We start from the raw sequence: 23,335 nt of genomic DNA, 5'->3' as shown, positions 1-23,335 counted from the left end.
ACATGCCAAGTGAAGACAATTTTTAAAAGTTCCTCAAACTTTTAAGGAAGACAATTTCTATGCTATATAAATTATTGTGTCTTTTCTATATAGGATACGTTTTTTTCTGATTATTCTTTTTAATGGCTCAGAATACATGCTTCCTATTTTGAATAATACATGTAAAATAATACTTGTAATAATACATGTAAAAAATTTAAAACTTACCTGAACATATATTTCTCTATTTACAACTGAAAGACTTAAATAGTATCTACTGGCTCTTTCTATTCAAGATGGGAAAACTAGGAAACTTCTTTCCTTCAAATCTTTCCTTTCTGCTTTTGAGGATTGCTATTTAGGTAAGCTTCTCTTTCAAAAATTATGAAAGACATTTTCACGGTTTTATAACCACACTCATAATAATTATTTAAATCTAATTCCATACAGAAATGGTTTAAAAGTTCAACACACTTCCTTTTTTTTTTTTTTTTTAATTTTTTTTTCAACGTTTATTTATTTTTGGGACAGAGAGAGACAGAGCATGAATGGGCGAGAGGCAGAGAGAGAGGAGACACAGAATCGGAAACAGGCTCCAGGCTCTGAGCCATCAGCCCAGAGCCCGACGCGGGGCTCGAACTCACGGACCGCGAGATCGTGACCTGGCTGAAGTCAGACGCTTAACCGACTGCGCCACCCAGGCGCCCCACAACACACTTCCTTTTATACCACAATTTATGCATCTTCAGTTCTCTGCTGGAATACTAAACGATGAAAAGTATTTTCACGTGGGGGTACATGAGTGCTATGCATCTCTAATGCTAATACACATCCAGCAGAAACTCTCTTGAGTTTCTGGCATGTGGGTGGCCTCCTTCCCTAGTTGTGAAAATAATAACAGCTTTGTCCCATTTTTATATTTTGTTTATTTCAGTAAAGGAGTCAGCACTCTTGTATTCAAATAAACATTTTGCTCCGAAACCTATACAATTATACTGTATAAGCTTGGTAAAAATTCCTGAGTATTAATTAAGTTCAGTTTTTAAATAGGACAAGTGGAGAGGGGAGGAAGCTGGAAGCAACTCATTAAGCTACTAATGGCAATTAATCAAATCTGCAATTTTAATATTCAGGCCATTATTCTATATCTACTATATGCACCCTGCATTTCTCCTAAGTCATTAGTTAAAATAAATCCTGAAGCACAGAAAAATGTTACTGAGAGAATACCAAAATTTCAAAATAAGGCCCCTAGGATTACCAAGTTATCTAGATGCTCTTCAGACTGTGCACTTGTCCTACTGTCAAGAAAAAATAGCAGGGTTTGAAAATTGTCACGACTGCATCAATGACAAATACCTATCAAATATATACCAACATGGAAGCTTGGCAGGTGAAACAAAACGGCAGCAGTTAAACAACACAAAGTTGAAATGTAACTTTCTTTCCCAGGTCTAAACTAACAGGCAGCAGAGCCCTCTCCAAATCTCACAGAATAGGACCACTTCACTTAAAAAAATAGGCACCGAGTGAACAGAAGCCTACCAGAAATAAAATGGACCTCCCCACAGCCCAGCTAGATCCAGACCAACAGCTGATCTCAAATTGATCATGTGGCACAAAGAGAGGCTGATTGAATGGGACCCCATGCTCTCCGGCATTCATCTCACTATGGAGTTTCCAAAAAATACAAAAAATATTTTTGAATTAAGAATTAAACCAAGAAATTCAGCTGCAGTTTGGTAAAGCACTTTCAACTAGAAGGCAATGTTGTTATGCAAATATGATATAAGAAATAAATTTATTAGTATGGTAACATAACAGCTCTATATATAGGAGCCAAAAAACTGGAAACAACCTCAATGTTCCTGACACGTAAACGCATACACAAATTATTAATCTATGCAGCAACATGGATGAACCTCTAATGCTGAAAGAATCAGAAAAAGCGAGTACATGCTATATCATTCCATGTGTGTAACAGTTTTGAAAATATGAACTGATCTATAGTGGTTGTTTGGGGATGAGGACGAAAAGGAGGGAGAGAGGGAGGAATTAGGGAAGCATGAGAAAATTTAGGAGGCGATGGGTATGTTCACTATCTTAATTACGGTGATGGTATTACAGATACATACATATGTGAAAACTTATCAGAATGCACATATTATAGATGTACAGTTTACTGTTTATCAATTATACCACAATAAAACTGGAAAGTAAAGCAAAATTGCTTCTAAAAAATTTCTTCTATAGTTCACTAGTGCAACCTGATTTAATCTAGTGAAAATTTACAGATTCTCAGAATTTAAGAGAGAACAAAGATGAATTAGCTTTTTAATTTTATAGACAAACATTCAAACAGAGAGAAAAACTTAGGAAAAAACCCAAAATCTAGAGAATGGGATAAACACAAAGTTACGGAGTATTCATGAAGGAATAATTAGCATAACCCAGAATGTAACTGCTTTCTACAACAAGAACCTAAGAACTGTAATATGATTGAAATCTAAGGGTAGTCAAAATAAAAGGAAGATGATTAGGTCAATTTCATCTTAGTACCTAGCCATACACATTAAAAATGTGTTAGATGATCCTTTCCAAAAAAATGATTAAGAAAGGAACTACTTTAACCTTAACATTGTCCTGGCATAGTTAATCTAACACAAAGGTGCTTTATTCTGGGCCCTCTTTGAGGGGAAAATTTTTTTTTAAGTTATCAATACCAGAAAGAATGGTCCTCTGTAGGTTAATAAGCAAGTATTTTTTAATATTAAAAATTCAACATCCTGTAATCTGGCATGTATAGCATATCTTATGTGGGGGCACAAATGTGTGTTTTAGAGCTAACATTTAAAAAAATCTCTAGCGTCTTTTTTAAATGTAAGAATTTTACTAGCCAGGATAATAAATCTTTAAATTTTCACAAGTCAATCATACAGCTACTCCTATGCCAACAGCAGTTCAGGTAATCAATCCACTGTTGAATTCAGCAGACCTTGTATGTAAATTTAACAATAGAGCATCTAAATACAGTGTATTTCTCATCCCAAGATAAAATAGCAAATACACAGGAAAGAGAACAGGTCTAACGAAGGACAGAAGGATAAAAAGAGTTTAAATTTAATAGGGTTTTATATGAGAAAAATAAGATTCCAAATGGTACAACTGTTCTAGTACGTAACTATATGTAACTATTTCTTTAGATGTAAAAGTTTATCTTCTGATTGGCTATTGGTATTGAGAAACACTTATATCACTCTTATAGAAAATCCTATTTTCTCTAAAATCAGGCAAAAGGCACTTTCATGTAGCACCTTCTTTTCCTGTTTGATCCCAAGACCTAGATGACACAAGTTCACTGCCTAAATACATCTAGAACTACAGTAACAGTAAGATAATCAATGATATTTCAATAGAATCTACATGAGCCTTCTGAATGACAATCAGACTGCAAAGGCTGTTACTTTGTTGGCTTACCAGTTGTACTTTTGTTCCAAGGAAGTTCCACCATAAGTTCTAAATAATTTCTAGTCAGAGCATATTCTGGCATCGACTGAGGCATTTTTTTGAGTCTATGGGGAAAGAATACATAGCAAAATGTTACACAACATAGAATTCCATAAAAAACACAAAAATCCAGCATATATATCTCCGTTTCTGGGTCAGATATATCATGAATAATTGATTTAAGAAATCTGGCAACATTAAAAAAAAACTAGTTATTTTGTTTTGTGAAGTACTTATGGAACAAAATTAAACAGATCCCTGCAAACTGGGGAAGTGGGGGAGGGAACACTGTATCTGATTCTATCCTGGAAATTCAACCTTATCAGTATCAGTATCTCGCAGGGGGAGTCTCAAGTCACACTTACCTGATTTACTTCTCACAGTAAGAGTTAAGTGCCTAATCATGCATAACACAATAATTATTTACTTTTTTTGGAATCAGAGATAAAATTATCTTGTAAAAACAAGCTAACATCAGATATTTAACTAAAAATACAACTTCCATAATATATGCAGTATTTAACAAAGTATTTTGCCCACAAAAGATGTTCCTCATTTATTAACCAATGCCAGTGAATATAAAATATCCCTCAACTACAACTAATCTTCTTATCTGTGAACCCAGAGTCCAATCTTTTGTTACTGAGCATTCAATTAGGTTCATTATAATTCACTAATAAAAGAAGATGCAACACAATTATAATGTTTCAAATACATAAGGAAAAAGTTGGTTTTCTGAGATTATTCATGTACCCTATGATGTCATCAAGGTTTCTGTGTACTTTCTTATGCAAAGAGAAACTGACAGTCCCTGCCCTCTAGGGTTTACAGTCTTCTTTCTAAAGAAGAAAAAAGTGACATGTGAAGAGCACAGTGCCAACTGAACATTGTGTCTAAACAAAGCACAGCCCATATTTAAGACAATGAAAAAGCAGTTAACAATAGTGATCATATTGACAGCATATTAGGTGGAAGCGATGTACCACTTAACACTCAGCCACTGAGAAAAAGATTAGGGAAGTTGATGTTAATTCAGGAGTATTAAGAATCCTTTAAAAATCAGTTTCCAGTTGAGGAATGAAGAGGGGTAACCTGAAGATTCTACAGATCACAGCTCTAATCTGACAATTTGGAAAACCATGAAAGATGAGAATTGACAAAGGAAAGATAAAATGAGTGGTGGTTTATGACTATACTAAATATAAGAAAAGGAGAAAGATCAAAGAATATAAAACAAATAACTCAGCTTTCAGTTTGTGATCCAAAGAAGCAGTTTCAAGTTTCCATGACCAATAATTTTTAATATTTATTAATAAGCAAAATGAAAGTGCCAATGAATGAATAGCTTCTTTTTAGCTTCAATTTACCTTTTTATCTCTTTGACACAGACTTTGTGGGCCTGCTCTGGCATACTGGATGTTCGTATTTTTTTCTCTAGCATGACAATGTCATCATGATCTTCATCCTCATCCTCATCTTCTAAGGCACCTGGGATGTGTGTAATCCTTCTAATAGGACGTATTGCTATAACCTAAAGTAGAAAGTAGAAGAGTAAAACTGTGTGTTAAAATAAACTGGAAACGAGGTACCTAGTTACACACAAGATTATAACTGGTGCCGAATAACATTTTCATGGTTAGGGTCTACATCTTTAGGAACTAAGTTCAGAATGATAACCAAGAGACACAAACACATATGGAAGCAGCAGAATTTAAAAAGTGGATCAACATAAAATGGACATGATTCTTTAGTATATGCTTATATTACAATATAAGAAAAAATTCAAGAGCTGGCTACTAGAAATAATGAAAACATCTAGGAATTATTTTTCTTTGAGCTACTATTATAGCCACTACTTTCTTGATTATATTACTACTTACCAATCAGCAACAGAATAAATTCCATTTTTCCTCCTAGATTACAAAATTTCTTTCTAACATCTTTAACGTTTCCACCATTGGCTCTGTTCTCTTTGTCTCCAATACACAGAAAAGTCTTCCTCCTTTCAAATACTTTATCTTACCTATATCACTTACCTACACACTATTTGCATCCCTTCTTGCGAAGTTCTGCTTTTCCAACAAGTGGCTTTGACCACTACTTCCTCATCCTCATGAATTACTTCCATAATCTCTATTTTGTACTTTGGCCTTTATCTCCACTATGTTGAGAAATTGTGCTTTGAAATCCAACAACCATCTTCTGTGCCAAGTCAAATGGTTTTATTTTGTGTTCTCTTTCTCCATGATCTATATCATATTTTAAAACTTTTAAAATGCTCTTTTGAAATTCTCAACTCAATCATATCATGAATAAACACCAGCCATCACTGGAGCAAAATGATACACTGGTATTTAATTTAAAAGCCTGGGAATTTATTTTTTAAACTATTACTTATTTAATACATTCAAATATAAAACATTAAGAACACAAATAAAAGTACAACTTTATAAAAACAAAAATATTAAATATATACTTTTAGCCTACATAATAGCAGACAAAATATTTTTAATGAAATATTAAATGAAAATAAAAAAAATTTTAAATGAGAGTTTTAAAAAGCACATTAATTTTTTCATCATTGAAACAAAAGTACTTTTTTGTGCAGTTTTTTTCCCAGCTACAAGAAAGTGCCTTTCAACTCTTAAGGGAATAGGCAGAGAAAGTTTTAGGCTTAACTCCAAATATCACCCTCTGATTCCTACATTTTCAAGTAACTGTCACCTGGGTGATCATTTTCTGGAGCAATTCTGAACACTTGTCTCCTTAAGCAACGGTAACACTTAATTGATAAGAAGCTGCAGTTCTCTGTGTCTGCCAAGACAGAGTGTGCACTTGTTTGTCTTTCTACACAAAATGGATAACTAAATTAATGATCTGATCTCAAACCAGAAATAATTCACATTTCTGCTTTTTGTTTTAAACGGCATTATGCCATTATGTCCTGAAACACAAACACCAGACAGGCTACTCCTGTTTCTGTCATCGTTCTCCTCCAGCCTATTTTCTGCTCCTTTCATTAGTCCCATCAGTGAGGAATCCTTCTTTCTCAATAATGTATTCTTTCTGATGAAGGAACACTTCTGCACTGATGACCATCAAATCTAACATTATTCTCAACCTTTCACTTACTTTCCAACAGCCTTCAGAGAACTATCATTTCCACTCTTGTCCACATCAAATATATTTTCTTGATCTTAACTCTGCCCACACATAACAAAAGTAAAACTGATAGCTCAAGGTAGACTTCAGACAGACCTCATATAAATGTAATGTATGATAATGAATGTATCACAAATCAATGGAGAAGTGAAGAATTATTTATAATACCGTTGAGTTAAAAATCAGTAAAAGGTAAACTAAAAGTGGGTATTTGTCAAATCACTGGAGGATAGAGGACTCTAAGCTTAGAAGACAGAAAAAGACTTACATAGTTGGACTAAATGAAAACAAAAATTTTTATAAGTTAAAAGCAAAAAAGTCAGCTAAATTATGGTAAAACATAGTGATACAGTCCTCCTAGGAAACAATTTTGTAGTATTCTTAATACTATTTTTTTTTAAGTTATAGATCATTTCAGTGGATGCGGAAAAGGCATTTGTCAAAGTACAACATCCACTAGTGATAAAATCTTTTAACAAAGTAGGTCTGGAGTGAACATACCTCAACATAATTAAGTCCATACATGAAAAACCAATAGCTAGTATCATCCTCAATGGGGAAAAACTGAGAGCTCTTCCTCTACAGTCAGGAACAAGACAGGGATGTCCACTCTCACCATTTTTATTCAATATAGTACCGGAAGTCCTAGCCACAGCAATCAGACAACAAAAAGAAATAAAAGGAATCTAAATTGGCAAGGAGGAAGTAAAACTTGCACTATCTGCAGATGACATGATATTATACATAGAAAAACTGAAAGACTGTACCAAAAAGCCACTAGAACCATGAATGAATTTGGTGAAGTCACAGGATACAAAATCAATGTACAGAAACCTGCTGCATTTCTATACACCAAAAATAAAGCAGCAGAAAGAGAAATTAAGGAATTAATTCCATTTACAATTGTACCAAAAACCATAAGACACCTAGAAATAGACCTAACCAAAAAGGTAAAAAGACCTATACTCTGAAAACTATAAAACACTGATGAAAGAAATTGAAGATGACACAAAGAAATATAAAGACATTCCATTCTGATGGATTGGAAGAACAAATATTGCTAAAATGTCTATACCACCCAAAGCAATCTACACATTTAACACAATCCCTATCAAAATACCAACAGCATATTTTCACATAGCTAGAAAAATTTTAAATTTGTATGGAACCACAAAAGACTCTAAATAGCCAGAGCAATCTTGAAAAAGAAAAGTGAAGCTGGAGGCATCACAATTCCAGACTTCAAGTTATATTACAAAGCAGTAGTAATCAAAACACTATGGTACCAGAACAAAAACAGACACATAGATCAATAGAACAGAACAGAAAACCAGACATGAACCCACAACTATATGGTCAATTAATCTTCAAAAAAGCAGAAAAAGCTATATAACAGAAAAAACACAGTCTCTTCAAAAAATGGTACTGGGAAAACTGGACAGCAACATATGAAAGAATGAAACTGGATCACTTTCTTATACCATATATAAAAATTAATTAAAAATGGATTAAAGAGCTAAATGTGAACCCTGAAATCATAAAAATCAGCAGTAACTTCTTTGACATCTGCTGTAGCAACTTCTTTCTAGATATGTTTCCTGAGTCAAGAGAAACAAAAGCAAAAATAAACTACTAGGACTACGTCAAAATAAAAATCTGCACAGTGAAAGAAACAATCAACAAAACTAAAAGGCAATCTATGGAATGGGAGAAGGTATTTGCAAATGACATATATGATAAAGGGTTATTATCCAGGGGCATCTAGGTGGCTCAGTTGGTTAAGTGTCCAACTTAAGCTCAGGTCATAACCTCACAGCTCGTGAGTTCAAGCCCTGCATCAGGCTCTGTTGACAGCTCAGAGCCTGCAGCTTACTTTGGATTCTGTGACTCCTCTCTCTGCCCATCCCCTGCTCACTCTCTGTCTCTCTGTCTCTTGAAAATAAATAAACATTAAAAAAAATAGTAATAAAAAATAAATAAAAAGGGTTATTATCCAAAATAACTTATAAAACCCCAAAACAAATAATCCACTTAAAACATGGGCAGAAACACGAATAGACATTTCTACAAACACATACAGATGGTCAACAGACACATGAAAAGATGCTCAACATCACTGATCAACAGGTAAACGCAAGTCAAAACTATATGAGAGTGCAATGAAGGTGATGGCCGGTGCTGCTCCCTTGCTGAGGTAGGATCCTGAGGACTCTCCAGTCCACTGAGGGCATACCACCAGCCCATCTAGCCTGCTGCACCAGGGAGGTGAAGTGTGAGAGCCCAAAAAAAACCAAAAACAGAATCAAAAACAAAAACAAAAACAAAAAACCTCCAATGAGATAACACCCTACACCTATCAGAATAGCTAAAATCAAAAACTCAAAAAACAACAAGCCATTGGTGAAAATGTGGAGAGAAAGGAACCCTCAGGCACTGTTGGTGGGAATGCAAACTGGTGCAGTGCAGCCACTGTGGAAACAGTATGGAGGTACTGCAAAAAGTTAAACATAGAACTACCCTAAGATCCAGCAACTGTATTACTAGGCATCTACCCAAAGAATACAAAAATACTAATTCAAAGGGATAATTCAAAGGGATACATGCACCCTGATGTTTAAAGCATCATTATTTAAAATAGCCAAATTATGGAAGCAGCCCAAGTATCCATCCACAAATGAATGGATCAAGAATTTGTATGCATACACATATATACATAGGCATATACATGTATACACATATATATGTATACACACACGTGCACACACACAATGGAGTATTACTCAGCCATAACAAAGAATGAAATCTTGCCATTGGCAATGACACGGATGGACCTAGGGAGTACAACGCTTAGTGAAATACATCAGTCATAGAAAGACAAATACCATATGATTGCATTCATATGTGGACTTTAAGAAACAAAACAAACAAACAAAGGGAGGGGAAAAAAGAGAGAGAGGCAAACCAAGAAACAGACTCTTAAATGATGGTTAAAAGGGGGAGGTGGTGGGAGGGATGAGGGAAATAGGTGATGGGGATTAAGGAGGGCACTTGTTGTGACGAGCCCCAGGGGACTGTATGGGAGTGGCAGCAAATCACTGTATTGAACACCTGAAGCTACCATTACACTGTACATTAACTAACTGGAGTTAAAACAAAAACTTTAAAAAAAAAAAAAAAGAAATGTAAGATGTACAACTCCCCCCTCCAATTATTTTCAAAGACACTCATCAGTTATTTAGCTTTTAAAATATAGAAAACACTGGAAACAACACACAATGTTTGGCAAAGAGAAATGGCTTGGTAAAGTATACCTTTCAATGATTACCCAAATTTACCAAGAACAGAAAATGAGAAAATATGTTAAAAAACAAAATCCAGACATGGAAGAGGACTAGAAACACACACCAAATTCAAAATGCTATCCGTAACTTGGATGCTAAGAACCAATGAAATTTTTTCTTTGTTCCTTTCTTTATTCCATTTTTTTTTTTTACTTCAAAAAAACTGAATCTCACATCACATAAAAACAACTGGAAACACAAAGAAACAATTAAAGGACATATTTACCCTCTTATCATCATCTTGCTTGTGTTTTCTGGTTTTCTGAAGCAATTTCAGGCCTTCAATTTGTCTGACAAGCAGCGGTATGGTCATCTTGAACCGCTCCTCTAGACTCACAGCATCTAAAATCTAAGGGGACATGAGTCGATTAGCAGAATCTCTCAGAAACACAAGCTCCCAAAACAAGGCAGTCAGAGTCATGACTTAAATTATTAAATAAGAAAGACAAATATCAATACTCACAGCTAAGTTAGGGCCAACACACCAAGATTAATTCTATTATTAAATCACTAGAATCCTAAAAAAAAAAGGAATCTTGACTTTTCATTTAAAAATGAGGCCATGTGTATTGTTCCAACAGCAAGGACACACATTTTTTTTTTTAAGTTTATTCATTTGTTTTGAGGTGGGGAGGGACAAAAAGGGAGAGAGAAAATCCCAAGCAGACTCCACACTATCAGCACAGAGCTTGATGTGTGGCTCAAACTCACAAACTTTAAGATCATGACCTGAGCTGAAATCAAGATTCAGACACTTAACCAACTAAGCCACCGGGCGCCCCAAAACACACATTTAATGTGAACTCTTTCTGGCATTATTCTCTTAAAACCCAGATAGTTGTCTACATATTAGGTTTAAACAGATTCTAGGTTGAAAATATTAAATTTTTACATTCATGAAAGAACACGAGTACTCTTAATCAACCTCTGCTAATGCTCTGAGTAACACTCTCCATTCCCCCAAATATCCTTGCTGACGTCCACAGCCAGCTTACTCTCTGGTACCCCAGCACTCTTCTGCTCCTATCAGTTGAACTGAATTTTTGTGTTTAGAGTAGGTGTGTATACACTTTTCTTTGTTTGGTGCACTCACTATTATAATTTGCTAGATTTGCTATATAACTGTTAAGACATAAATTGATAAAATAAAGGACGTTTCAATAAAACTAACTTAAATGTTCTAGGAAGATTCAAAACAGACTGCTTAAAAATACTATAAAAGTAAGTATGCAAGAAAACTTACAATTTTGGGGGAAAATGCAGAATCTAGTGAGTGCAGAATGAGTGTCTTTACAACTCATTTCACTCTAAAGAAATAGAAACTGAAAATCATAGATACTGCATCACAGGGATGCTTTGTGTAAGAAACATCATGAAGAATTCTAATAAAGCAGGCAATTCACAAAGAAAAGGTCACAGCTCCACATGTTTAAAAACAGACAAAATATATATTTACCATTTTTAAAAATTATTCTTCACTTTAACTTCTTCCATAAATTAACAAACTACTAGTACTGACAATGTGAATAAAAGACTTGCTTGAGTATATAAAAATATAAAGCAATCAGTAAAAGTCAATTTTAGGATAAGAATATTTCAACTACTGTGAATCTCCAGTATCTCTTACTGAAGGTCAAAATTTATTGTCTTCAATAAAAACAACTTAGTATTAAAGAAGGGAATATTGTACCTGGAGCTTCTCTTTGTTGCTTGTTCGAATAATTGAGGTCAGAATGTCTGGTAATGCTTCCCTTGGAAGACTATCTAAAAGGCGTCTCAATTTAGCAACTGCAGGGACAGACATATCCAACATTTCCACCAACTACAAGGAAAAAGAAGTCTTTTTAATGAAATTTGGTATTATTTGTGAATTTGAAATGTCAAGTTGCTATATAGGTTTAATGTTCAGGCCTCAGAGTCTTTGTTTTTGAAAGATCACTGATTACTAGAAATCTAGGCATTTTACTGGCCTCAGAGGAAAAGAGAGAAGTACATTCAAAATATCAATCAGAACTGAAAAGCAAAAATGGTCCTCAAATGTGTATAATACAAATGTTTAAAAGGTTTTGCAAATTTGTTTTATTTTTTATTTTGAAAAAAAAAATCTACAGAAAATTTACAATAGTACAATAAACTATCCTTTTTCTAAGCGTATGCACACACACATTTTTGCTGAACATTTTATTTATTTGTTTTAAACATTTATTTGTTTTTGAGAGGGTACGTATGCACAAGCAAAGGAGGGATAGAGAGAGAGACACAGAATCCGAAGCAGGTTCCAGGTTCTGAGCTGTCAGCACAGAGCCCAACTTGAACTGTGAGATCATGACCTGAGCCAAAGCCAGACATCCAACCAATTGAGCCACACAGGCGCTCCACTGAACATTTTAAAGTAAGTGGCAGACATCATGACCCTTGTTCTTAAGAACAAGGGCATTCTCTTACATAATCACAGTGTAATTATCAAATTCTAGAAATTTAACATAGCTGATGCTATTATGCTAACCAGTTGAAATACTGTTTTTTAGTAGAACACTTGGATTAAGTAGAATCTGAGCACTGACTATGAATGGTTTTTATAAAAACAACTTCCAGGGTATATCCTTGAAAGAAATCTTTAGGTTACTGACAAAAATTACACTTTTCTTCTGGGTATGTGGCAGGACTGCTCTTTCTCACCTCCTCTGAATACAAATGAGGCTATGAGTCTTGCCTTGATCCATGAAATGGGGGGCGGGGGGAGAGGGAGTGACAGCTCCTTCTGGGCAGAAGCATTTAAAACCATTGAGAGATCTGCCACATTTCCTTTTCCAGCCTCAGCATGTTTTGAGATGAATGTCTACCCCTCTTGAGTCCCTCAGTGACTCTAACAGGTAGATCACCACATGCTCTAGTTTTAGGCATAAAGCATGAGTGAGAAATATACCTTTGTAATATTGTATGCTGAGATTTTCGAGTACTTTATGCAGCAAAACTTAGCCCACAGTGGCTAATTCACAGATGACATGCCAAATCCTCATTTAGTAATAACTCTGGTAAGATTTCTTAGGCCAGTAGTAATCAAATCTTTCTAAAGGCACTGTAATTTAAGAACCTATCCACTGCCTGCCTAGAATCAAGGGAATGAAAGCACAGTTATGATGAAGTTATTCAGGTGGGAGAAGTAGATAATAAAATTTAAAGACCCTTTCTCCTAAGAATTCATCTTAAGAAAATAAAAGTTAAAACTTATTTCGCAAGCACTTACTGAGCACAAACTACTTGTTAGACACAATGTACTGCTCAGTATGGGATGGCTACAGCAGGGATGAATTCGAGTTTGGTAGGGGAAACAGACCTAGAAGATAAATTTCAATACAATGTGATAAGCATCATATAAAGGACTGTGGAAGCACAGGCAAAGGAACACTAAGAGCCCACAGGAGTTGGGAAAGCGTAAAATCTGAAAATTCAGAAAAGGAAGAGCACTCCCAGCAGAGAGAACAGAAGGGACATGAAACAACAAACTGTGAAGCACTCTGATGAACAGTGTGACTAGAAGATGGTTAAAATGGGATTAAATAGAATTAGGAAGACCTTTAAGGTTACCCTAAGAAATTTAAACTTTATCCCATACTCATTAAAGTCTTTTTTTTCCAGGGGAAAGGCAGGTCCAAAACTTTGTAGAACTGATGGGTCAGAGAAAAAAAAAAAACCAGAAGGAGACTGGTCAGGAAGTTATTGAAGAAGTCTACCAAGGAGGGCTATAAAAGGAAATGTAGGAGATGAAAGAAAAGTATTAATTGGAAGCAACCTCAATGTCTAAAAAGAGGAAGGATAAAATTATGATACCCTAACTCAATGAAATTTATAAACATACTTAATATGAAAATTAGACATGGACAGGAAAATAAAACATGACTTAATTTGGACTGAGATCAGAAGACAAGCCAAAAATTAAACTAGATGCAGGATAGCAGTAAAACTATGATGTTTCTCTCTAAAAATTCCTTTAATGTCATTATAAATCTTTACCTGTCTAAATTTTTTCTGTTGATTCAAAGTGAGGAGAAGTAAAAAGCAAAGTTCAATCTCTATGAAGCTGTGTCTAACAGAAGAATGAAGACTCAGGGAGCATAACCCAGAAAAAAAAAATGTTTCTCCCTCTACCTCCTTCCTTTTTTTTTCATTATCAGGTTAGTTAACATTCAGTATAGTCTTTCAGGAATAGAACCCAGTGACTCATCTCTTATATATGACACCCAGTGCTCATCCCAAAAAGTGCCCTCCTTAATGCCCATCACCCATTTAACCCACCTCCTTCCATCAACCCTCAGTTTACTTCTGTATTTAAGAGTCTCTTATGGTTTGCCTCCCTCTTTGTTTTTATCTTATTTTTCTTTCCTTTCCCAATGTTCATCTGTTAAGTTTCTCAGATTCCACACAGGACTGAAATCATACGTCTTTCTCTGACTTATTTTGCTTCGTATAATACCCTCCAGTTCCATCCACTTTGTTACAAATGGCAAGATTTCATTGTTTTTCATTGCCAAGTAGTATTCCATTGTGTATGTATACCACATCTTAATCCATTCATCAGTTGATGGACATTTGGGCTCTTTCCATAATTTGCCTATTGTTGATAGTGCTGCTATAAACATTGGGGTGCATGTGCCCCTTTGAATCAGCACTTTTGTATCCTTTGGATAAAATCCTAGTAGTATAATTGCTGGGTCACAGGGTAGTTCTATTTTTAATTTTTTGAGGAATTTCCACACTCTTTTCTCCTTCCATCTCCTTCTTAACTGGCATAATCACTTATTCCAGTCTTCAAAATGAAGTTTCTTTGTTCAGAGTAGGTTGTACCTTTCAGTCCTCATAGAAATTATAGCTTCAAGTTTTTTATCTTCCTATTGTGCACCATACTAAAAGTGTGTTGCTTCAAATGCCACTTCAGGTACAAATGCCAGACACTATGAGCACAGTCTTTTCAATGACTAAGACCTTTAGACTCTGCCTGATCCTCACAGAGCCAGTAACAGCCACTAGATGACACCAACAGAAAGTAGAAGACTACATTTTATGATATATTTCAATAAGGTTCCAAATAAAATGGGGTGAGGGGAGGAGCTTTCTGTTCAACTGAAAGTTAACCAAAACACTCAAACCTAGAATTAAAAAGTCAAATATTTAATGCACCCCTAATATGTGCTTGCCTTCCAGCATTCTAGTTAATCAAGGCTTGAACCATTTTAGAAATCAGTCTACCATAGACTTCATCTTCCATAGTTACTGCCAATCTCAGTGTGGCCTTGACTTCTGAGCCAACAGATATATAATTTGCTACCTAGATGTTCTTGTGACAAATAGCTTTTGTGCAATATTTTAATTTTTAGCATTATTTAGATTTAAGAACCATCTGGTTTGGAGACACTGCAAGTTATAAGGAAAGCTCTAGAAATACTCTTTGAAAAAATAGACAGGGTTGGCTAGTATTTCCTAGAATGATTTAGGTACAATCACAGACACAAGCAAACTGAAATCAATATATTATATTACTAAAGCATTTAAACATATGCTGCCCTAAAACTGCAACCACTCAACAGATTCATCATGTCTTAGGGCAGCAAAGGAATTGAAGAAAATGGAGTTTTAAGGAAAAAACTAAAAGCAACTCACCTGTACTGCATATTTGTAAAACTGTTCTGATAGTTCTCCTAGCTCCTCCCTAGTTTTACAGGTGTTGGGAAATTCCTCAAGCCGGTCCAACTGTTCCACTTCGGCAACAGGATATGGCTTCTCCTTCAAGACCTGCACAATCTGGAAACGGCACAGGCCTGTAATCAGCAAAGTATAGTGGGGCTTGGGCCAGTTGCTGCCTACAACCTGAACCGCCAGGGCAGCCGTCCCAATCCTGAAAAACACACAAAACAGCAGCATTACAAATGTTCAGTGTGGTAAAACTGACACTTGCCTCAAAAGGTTGCCTTTGTTGAGAAATCCTTTAAAGAACAAAGAACATCTGAAGTGGAAATGAATTATTTCTCTAATTTAGCATCCAGCACATGGTCTATGAAGTCATTACCATGAGCAGGGAGGGGCAAAGCAGGCCATCTCATTCTAATTACTACCTCCTTTAAGATTAGGTAGAAATTCCTAAAAATAAAAATGTAAAAGTAGTTGATAATTACATAGCTTAAATTCATTTTGCTAGGAATGAGGCAATATTATACCAGAATACTAGCATTTTAAACAGACTGAAATATAAACAGCATGATGTTAAACCAACCTAAGAAATCTGTTCTAATAACCAGTTTTGCTAACAACATCAAGCCAGGTTTTTTTACAGAATCAATTACTGAAACTTCCACTTTATCTACCTTATCACAAACTGTCACCAAATCTGAAAATTAACATCTATGTCCATGAATATGAAATTTCTAAATGTGGGGACTAAATATTAGAGGGCACACACTGTCATGAATGATTAAAGTTATAAACCTAAACCTCAGTGGTAAACACCCCATCTAATACTAACTAAAAAAGTTCTATTTAAGTCTTAGCTCCTTATCAGAACATAGAATTCTGACCAAGTCACATATAACCTTAATTCATGGAAAGGAAGTCTCACCCAAACTAAGCCAAAATTATACAAAATACAAAGCTCCACATTCAGAAGACACGTCTAAATCCCAAACTAAAATTATATCTTCTCCCCTCAGCCACAGGAAGGGTTGCAATTTCAGAAAAGAAACGAAGTAAGGTGACTAGAACTCCCAACACCCTGGGGAAATGGTAATCCTGGAATATCGCAACTGCCCATCTCAAACATACTGAATCACACACAAATACAGTGTGAATATTTCAGTGAATTTGCTTACTTCTATACACTATTCTTGACTACTTCCTTATAAATTATTCATTCCATAGATTATGTGGAACTTTTGGCTTCCCTCTGCCATTCAGTTTATTTTGAGTGATGTCCAACTTTCCTTCACCCTTTCAGTCATATCATGTGTACATGGATAAAAACTGATTCAGATGGTATCCAAACCCAAAAAATCAGGAAGATAATTTGGTGGGAAGAAAAAATATGATATACTTTAAAAAACCTGAGATAATTTGGCAAGTCCCTATTGTTTTTTTTGTGTTGTGGCTGCTTTTCTTCAGTCATTAATGGTAGTAGGCTATACCTCCCACTTCCTGAAAACCAACTCAGATTGCCTGAGAAAGTTAGCAATACCCGAACTGATCAGAGACCAAAACTACAATTCCCTTCGGATGACGACCATCAATGCTTGCGCAATGCAGAGAGGTCACAGTTCTGTCTGCCAGCAACATTAACAGACAACAAACAAACTGGATCCGTGGCCTAAGGAGTCTGCAAACTGGAAACCAAGGAGAACCCAAAGCGATATGAGACAAGTCCAAACGTTCAGATTAGGAGATAAATTTTCATTATTTGAGCCATGTCCTTGATTAAAGTGAGACTAAAAATGAGTTTTCTTACAAAGCAAGCAGAATACTTTCACTAACTGTGAAAGGAAGATGTTTCAGACTGAAAAAAGATCGAGTTGGATTTATACAATGCCTCTCCTCCTAATGAGATAAAATATATAAAGGTTTTACATTCGTTAATTGGGTTTTACTTTAAATCACTTATAGCTGACTAGAATGTACCCTTTTTAAAGAAAAAACATGATCTGTGAAATGATAGGTGGCTAGAAAGAGTATCTGGTGAAAGACATTTTGGGTGGAAAGCTCTTGTGAAAAAGGACCATGTTTAATGTTATTTTAGACAAGTTTTATTGTATTGGGGCAATAGTTTATACATATATAGGTAATAAGTAAATAAAATATTTAATTAATCTAATATTTTCCTACTATGATAACAGGCTTTGAATTAAATCAGTCATCTTTCTAAATATTCTAGTTCTTCTATTAATATTTGCTTTATTAGGCTTGACCAAAAGGCAACATTCTGATTTTCATACATTCAAATGAGTAGTGTTCCTTCCCTTTAGGTAGTAGCTCTGTAAATCCACACTTTAATTACTGTGATATTTTACAGTTCAAAGAATTTTTGAAAGTCCTAACTGGGACCTCCTTTCAGAGTTGTAAAATATTGTTTTAATCCAAACAAAGTCTGATTAGGATGGGTATGATTTATGTACTTTGAAAACATTTAAGAGTTCCAAAAATACTTGAGAACTATCAACTGTAGTGGTGGGAAAACCTAAAAGCAGCACTACAGTTTTCTAAGATGAGTATACTGTGTAAATACCCAAACTCTGGTTTATATGCCAACCACTTTCTTTTCTTTTTTCTTTTTTTTTTTTTTACTTTAAAGCTCTCCACCTTTATTGGAATCTTCAATCTTCCAAATCTTTTTCTGTAATGACACTAGTTTAGTTCTGGCCACGTTGAAAGAATATGGGGCCTCCCCCAATCTCCATTTGTGAAATTTACATATAAAACTATACCTATTTGGGGAAAAATAATACCTCCAACATACAGCTTTATTGCTCTGTAGCCTTTCATAAGTATTATCTCATTATATACTGCCTTTCACTATTGTGAAGAAGGTAACATTATTTCCTTATTATAAATTAATAACAGAGATTCAAAAGGGTAAACAGATTAATTATCCATGATTACAAAGATACTGCATAGGCAATACTGCATAGGGGGCCTGAATTAGGTTTTAAGACAAATTTTACTTTAAGCACCACAATGGACACTGTAAATTTGTACCAATAAGAAGTACAAATAAATACTTATTAACATAGCTTCTAAGTAGTTAAGATACCCGAAAGCACAGCTATTATTTAATATCTCCTGTTTACATCTTAATTACCCTTGATTCATCAAGGTAAGCATTTCTACCAAAACTCTGGAATCAAAAGTTATACTTCTTTGGGAAAGAACAACTGGGACATCTTTCTAGTTTTCGCTTGTCTTCACCCTACTTATCTTCTTGAATATTTGTTAATTTTGGGCAAAACTCATCATCATGATTAATAATTTAAAAACAAGAAGTCTATTAGGATAGCTCCAAGTTCTACAACAGACGAGACTTCTGCTGCTGCAGGACTTTGGTTTTCACTCCTTTATTAAAACCTCGTTTCTGGGGGGTACCTGGCTGGCTTAGTCAACAGAGCATGTGACTCTTGATCTCAGGGTTGTGAGTTCAAGTCCCCACACTGGGCACAGAGATTACTTAAAAAAAAAAATAAATTAAGAACTTCATTTCTGAATTTAAGAAACGCCACTTATAGACACTTTCCATAAAAAGAATTAACTGCAGATTAGGAAAATCTAAGTGGAGCTATCCATTACATAGTTGCTAACATAAAAGATTAAATTTTAAAATGTTAGGATCATCAGGTAATATTTCCTAAGAATACCTAAGAATGCTAACAGATAAAAATAGGAGTAATGCCTGGACAAAGAGTTGACCCAAAATAAGAAACTGTACATCTGCTATATATAAAGCATTCATTTCTTGTGAGACAAATGCCAGTGAAACTAATTTGCAGTCTCAGAGGAAGAAGCCAAAAAATGAAGAGGGACTGAGAAATCAGCACTCTGAGGAAGTGAAGTCACATATCCTGAAGAATGTAAGGCTGGAAGAAAACTGGATGACCATCTTGAAATGCATGAAAGGACAGGGTATAGGTAGTGCTAAGTTATAATCCATCTTCACTAAGGAAACAATGGCTCACTCAAGTCCAGTCAAGCAGGGTGCCCTGAGGCGGCTTAAGAGCCAAATTCTAAGCTGTATGGATAATCCAAAGCTCCTCCTTTAAAAAGCCTCCTGTGTCAGGTAACATGCCCACATACTAACATATAGAAAGGGACTGTCCTATTCAAAACAGTAAAGGAAGTTGTTCAGGTAAGTCAACATCTGGCTCTGCTACTTTGTGTGACAAGGAACACAAGGGAACAAATTATTTCTGCTGCTCCTTGAAGACTGAGGCAATGTCACCTGGATGGTCTCAAGGAAACAAGAGACAGGAGTAGAGCACCTGGCCTCCCCTTTGGGTAATACTAACATCTGGAAAAGCAGGTAACTGAGGAAGGACAGATTTATGTATTGAAACAGTAATGTTATGGGTAACTCAATATTTGCACTAGTGAGGCTTTTAAAATTTTTTAAAGAGTGTTGAAAAGTCATATTAGAGAAAAAAGACCTTGGAGGCTAATGCTAAGGAATGCAGTACAATCTTTCTAGATAGATTTATCAAGTAGAAAACAATATTTCTAGGATAACAAGATGGTCCTTATAATGCTAGAATTCTAGGAAGAATCTTCAGTGTATGTTTTATAACGTAAATAAAACAATATTGCTATTAATTTAAACCAAAGGCAGCAATTTGAACATCAAGGATCATATTACATATCATCTGAATATATTAATGATTACTTCCAAGCAGGAAAATTTAGTTATTGATGTTTTGGAGGGATTTACATAAAAGAAATTTAAAAACATCCAAAATCTTCCCAGAATATACCAACAACCTAAAATATGACTAAATCTACTTTTGAAATTCAGTGTACCCATGGGTAATCACCATACATATGTACAGAAATAAAACAAAAAAATCTATTCATGAGCACTCTTCCCTCAACAAGCAATCAAATTGCCTGGGCAGAGAAAGCAAAAATTGTGGTATAACCACAGGTTTAAGGATGGGGTCATATGTAGGGAATATAGAATCCAACACAATTTATCAGAGTTTAATGAAACTTGAAAAGTATCCAACTCCATGCAAGCAATAACCAAAGCAGCAGATCAGATGGAAGCCAAAATGTTTTTGGTGCTTGAGAAATGCAAGGTTTTTACAATATGGGCTAATAAGAGACTGTTACAGGTTTTTTGTTTGTTTTGTTTTGCTTTGTTTTGGGAGGGGAGAGATATCAGTTTCCTCTCAGAGATGCAGACAGTTATGGACTCTCCTTTTAAAAATATATATAGTCAAAAGGTTTTAGATAAAAATAAGGCATTCCTAACATTCTCAAAATCGTTCAGTCTGCAATCCCTAACTTTAAAAAGGAGTAACTGCAAGTAGGTAAACAAGGGCTCTAAATTAAAAACATCTCAAGAAGAGTTAAGGATAGGAGGCAGGGGCTGGGGAGGTGTGTTTAAAGAGAATAGCATTTGTTGAGCATATACTATATCCCAGCATTATCCAATAGAAATATAGTATGAGCCACATATGTAATTTTAGTAGCCACATTAAAAAGTAAAAAGAAATGGGTGAAATACTAAATTTTATTTAACCCCAAACAGCTAAAATGCTACCATTCTAACATTTAATTGATGTATAATTTATTAGTCAGCGAAACATTTTCCACACTAAGTTTTCAAACTCTAGTGTGTACTGTATATTTAAAGCACATCTGTGGTGACTAATCACAAAATCATACTGGTTTATCTGGGACTCAAGGTGTTTCCTGGGAGACAGGACTTTCACTGCTGGAACTAGTTCAGTCCTCAACAAACCGGGACAATTGGTCACTCTAGTATCTCAATTTGGACGAGCCACATTTCAAGTGCTCTCTAGCCACATGTGTTTAGTGGCTACAGTACTGGACTACATCAAGCATGGCACAAAGGTTATTTCATTTAGTATTCATAACACACCCAAGAAATGAATGCTGTTAGTTTCCAAAATACAGAGGAAGAAATAGGCACAGGTTGTATGTCATAGTCACACAATTAAAAAAACAAAAACACAAAGTCACACAACTAAGGCCATGGTGTAGGGCAATCTAGTGGCAAGGCTGGGGTGTCTGAAATGAGAAGCTATGAGAATATGAGAAAGTTTCAGAAAGGCAGACAAGGGAAAACGTGGGTAGGAACTGAGGGGAAAAGACAAGAGGCAGACAAATAGTGTGGAAGAGAGGTACCCCAAAATCAATGAAAAGGGTAGTGCAGTTTACGATAGCACAGGAAAAAGAGAAAGCTTGTGGAGTACCAAGTGTCTCACTTAAGAGGGCAAAAAAACCAAAAAAAACAAAAAAACAAAAAACCCACCACCACCACCAACAAAAACGACGGGGAGTAAGGGAGGGAAGGATAAGAGGAGGGGGCCCGGAAAGTTAAGAGCACTGGCTTAGGAGTCTGAGGATCTGGGGGGCGAAGGGAGAACCTAAATTAACAGCGGCAGCTAATGGCATAGTCTTCACTACTTCATGGGTCAGACATCTGTCATCCCCATTTCACATGGGAGGTGACTGAAGAGATAACCAAACCGCGAAGGCTGCCCCTGCGCCCCGAGGCCGGACCGGGCCTGGGCCGGAGTCCAGAGAGGAGGCCACGCCGCCCGCCGCCGCCACCGCGGGAGGCAGCGGGGCCTACCTGTGCAGCGGCGGCAGGTCCTGCGCGTCGCTGGCCGGGTCGGGCGTGTTGGGGATGACCCCCAGGATAGTACTCTGCAACGACGTGCCCTTGAGCAGGCGGCTCCGCACCAGCTGCAGGTTGCGGGCCGAGTCCACGCTGGTGCGCATGGTGGAGCCGGGCAGCAGCACGCCCTCGTGGGTGAGCAGCAGCGGGAGGCGGCTGGGGATCTGGATAGGGCTCACCGACGACATGGCGACGGCTACTCGCGCTAGGGGGGGCGTCAAAGGGAGCAGGACGCGGCTACCGGCACTAGCCCCACCGCCCCAGCCAAAGCTCCCAGCCGTCGGCGCGCCTGCGCTTCGCTGCTTCCGGCTCCGCCCTACGGCCCGCCCCCGGGCTCAAACCCCGCAGCATCGCACCGCCCCCTCCCGGAGTCGCTCGGCTGGTGCGCGGCGTAAGTGTACAAAGAGAGGCGCACTCCAGCCCCGTGAGACCTTCGCTCTCCAGGCTTGCTCTAACAGTCTTTCCTGAGGCTCAGCCACAGGGCTGTCCCCGGTGTTGAAGCTAGAGAGAAGATCGTGTTTAAATTGTATCTACTTGAAATGTTTTTAATGTTTCATTCGAATTGGTATTAGATTTTTTAAACGTTGCAATAAAAAGTTCCCACCGTTCACTTATAATAATCAGAAAATTAACATCACTGTTATCTAATGAGTAGAGCTTATACAAATTTTGCTAGTTTTATCACTTATGTCCTTTTTCTGGTCCAGGATCCCAGAAAAATCACTTTTCATTTAGTTGTGATGTCTCCTTAAATGTCTGTGTGTGTATATATATATATACACACACATATATATGGATAGATATATCTGTATCTATCTATCTATCTATATATTTCTTTTTTCTTTTAAAACCGTGATACTTTTAAACAGCATTGGTCCATTATTTTATAGAATGTCCCTCAATTGGGGTTTATCTGATGTTTTCTTGGGATCAACATTATACATTTTTTTTTTGCAGA

At 36.2% G+C, this 23,335-nt stretch overlaps 1 protein-coding gene across 1 annotated transcript in view; it reads right to left on the bottom strand.

Annotated features, from left to right (window-relative positions):
• LONP2 (lon peptidase 2, peroxisomal) overlaps positions 1 to 22,689 on the bottom strand; it is a 103,763-nt gene extending 81,074 nt beyond the window's left edge. Inside the window, exons 1-6 of the mRNA XM_043599143.1 lie at positions 22,333 to 22,689; positions 15,648 to 15,882; positions 11,680 to 11,811; positions 10,216 to 10,338; positions 4,854 to 5,017; positions 3,457 to 3,551 (exon numbers count right to left, since the gene is read on the bottom strand). Coding sequence (XP_043455078.1) covers positions 3,457 to 3,551; positions 4,854 to 5,017; positions 10,216 to 10,338; positions 11,680 to 11,811; positions 15,648 to 15,882; positions 22,333 to 22,565 — 982 coding nt within the window. The 5' untranslated portion in view covers positions 22,566 to 22,689. The remainder of the gene's footprint in view (positions 1 to 3,456; positions 3,552 to 4,853; positions 5,018 to 10,215; positions 10,339 to 11,679; positions 11,812 to 15,647; positions 15,883 to 22,332) is intronic.
• Between the last annotated feature and the right edge of the window lie 646 nt (positions 22,690 to 23,335).

Source organism: Prionailurus bengalensis, chromosome E2 (assembly GCF_016509475.1).
Source record: "Prionailurus bengalensis isolate Pbe53 chromosome E2, Fcat_Pben_1.1_paternal_pri, whole genome shotgun sequence".
Classification (NCBI taxonomy): domain Eukaryota; kingdom Metazoa; phylum Chordata; class Mammalia; order Carnivora; family Felidae; genus Prionailurus; species Prionailurus bengalensis.
Note: the sequence above shows the minus strand (reverse complement) of the source record. Positions and strands in the feature narration are given on the sequence as shown.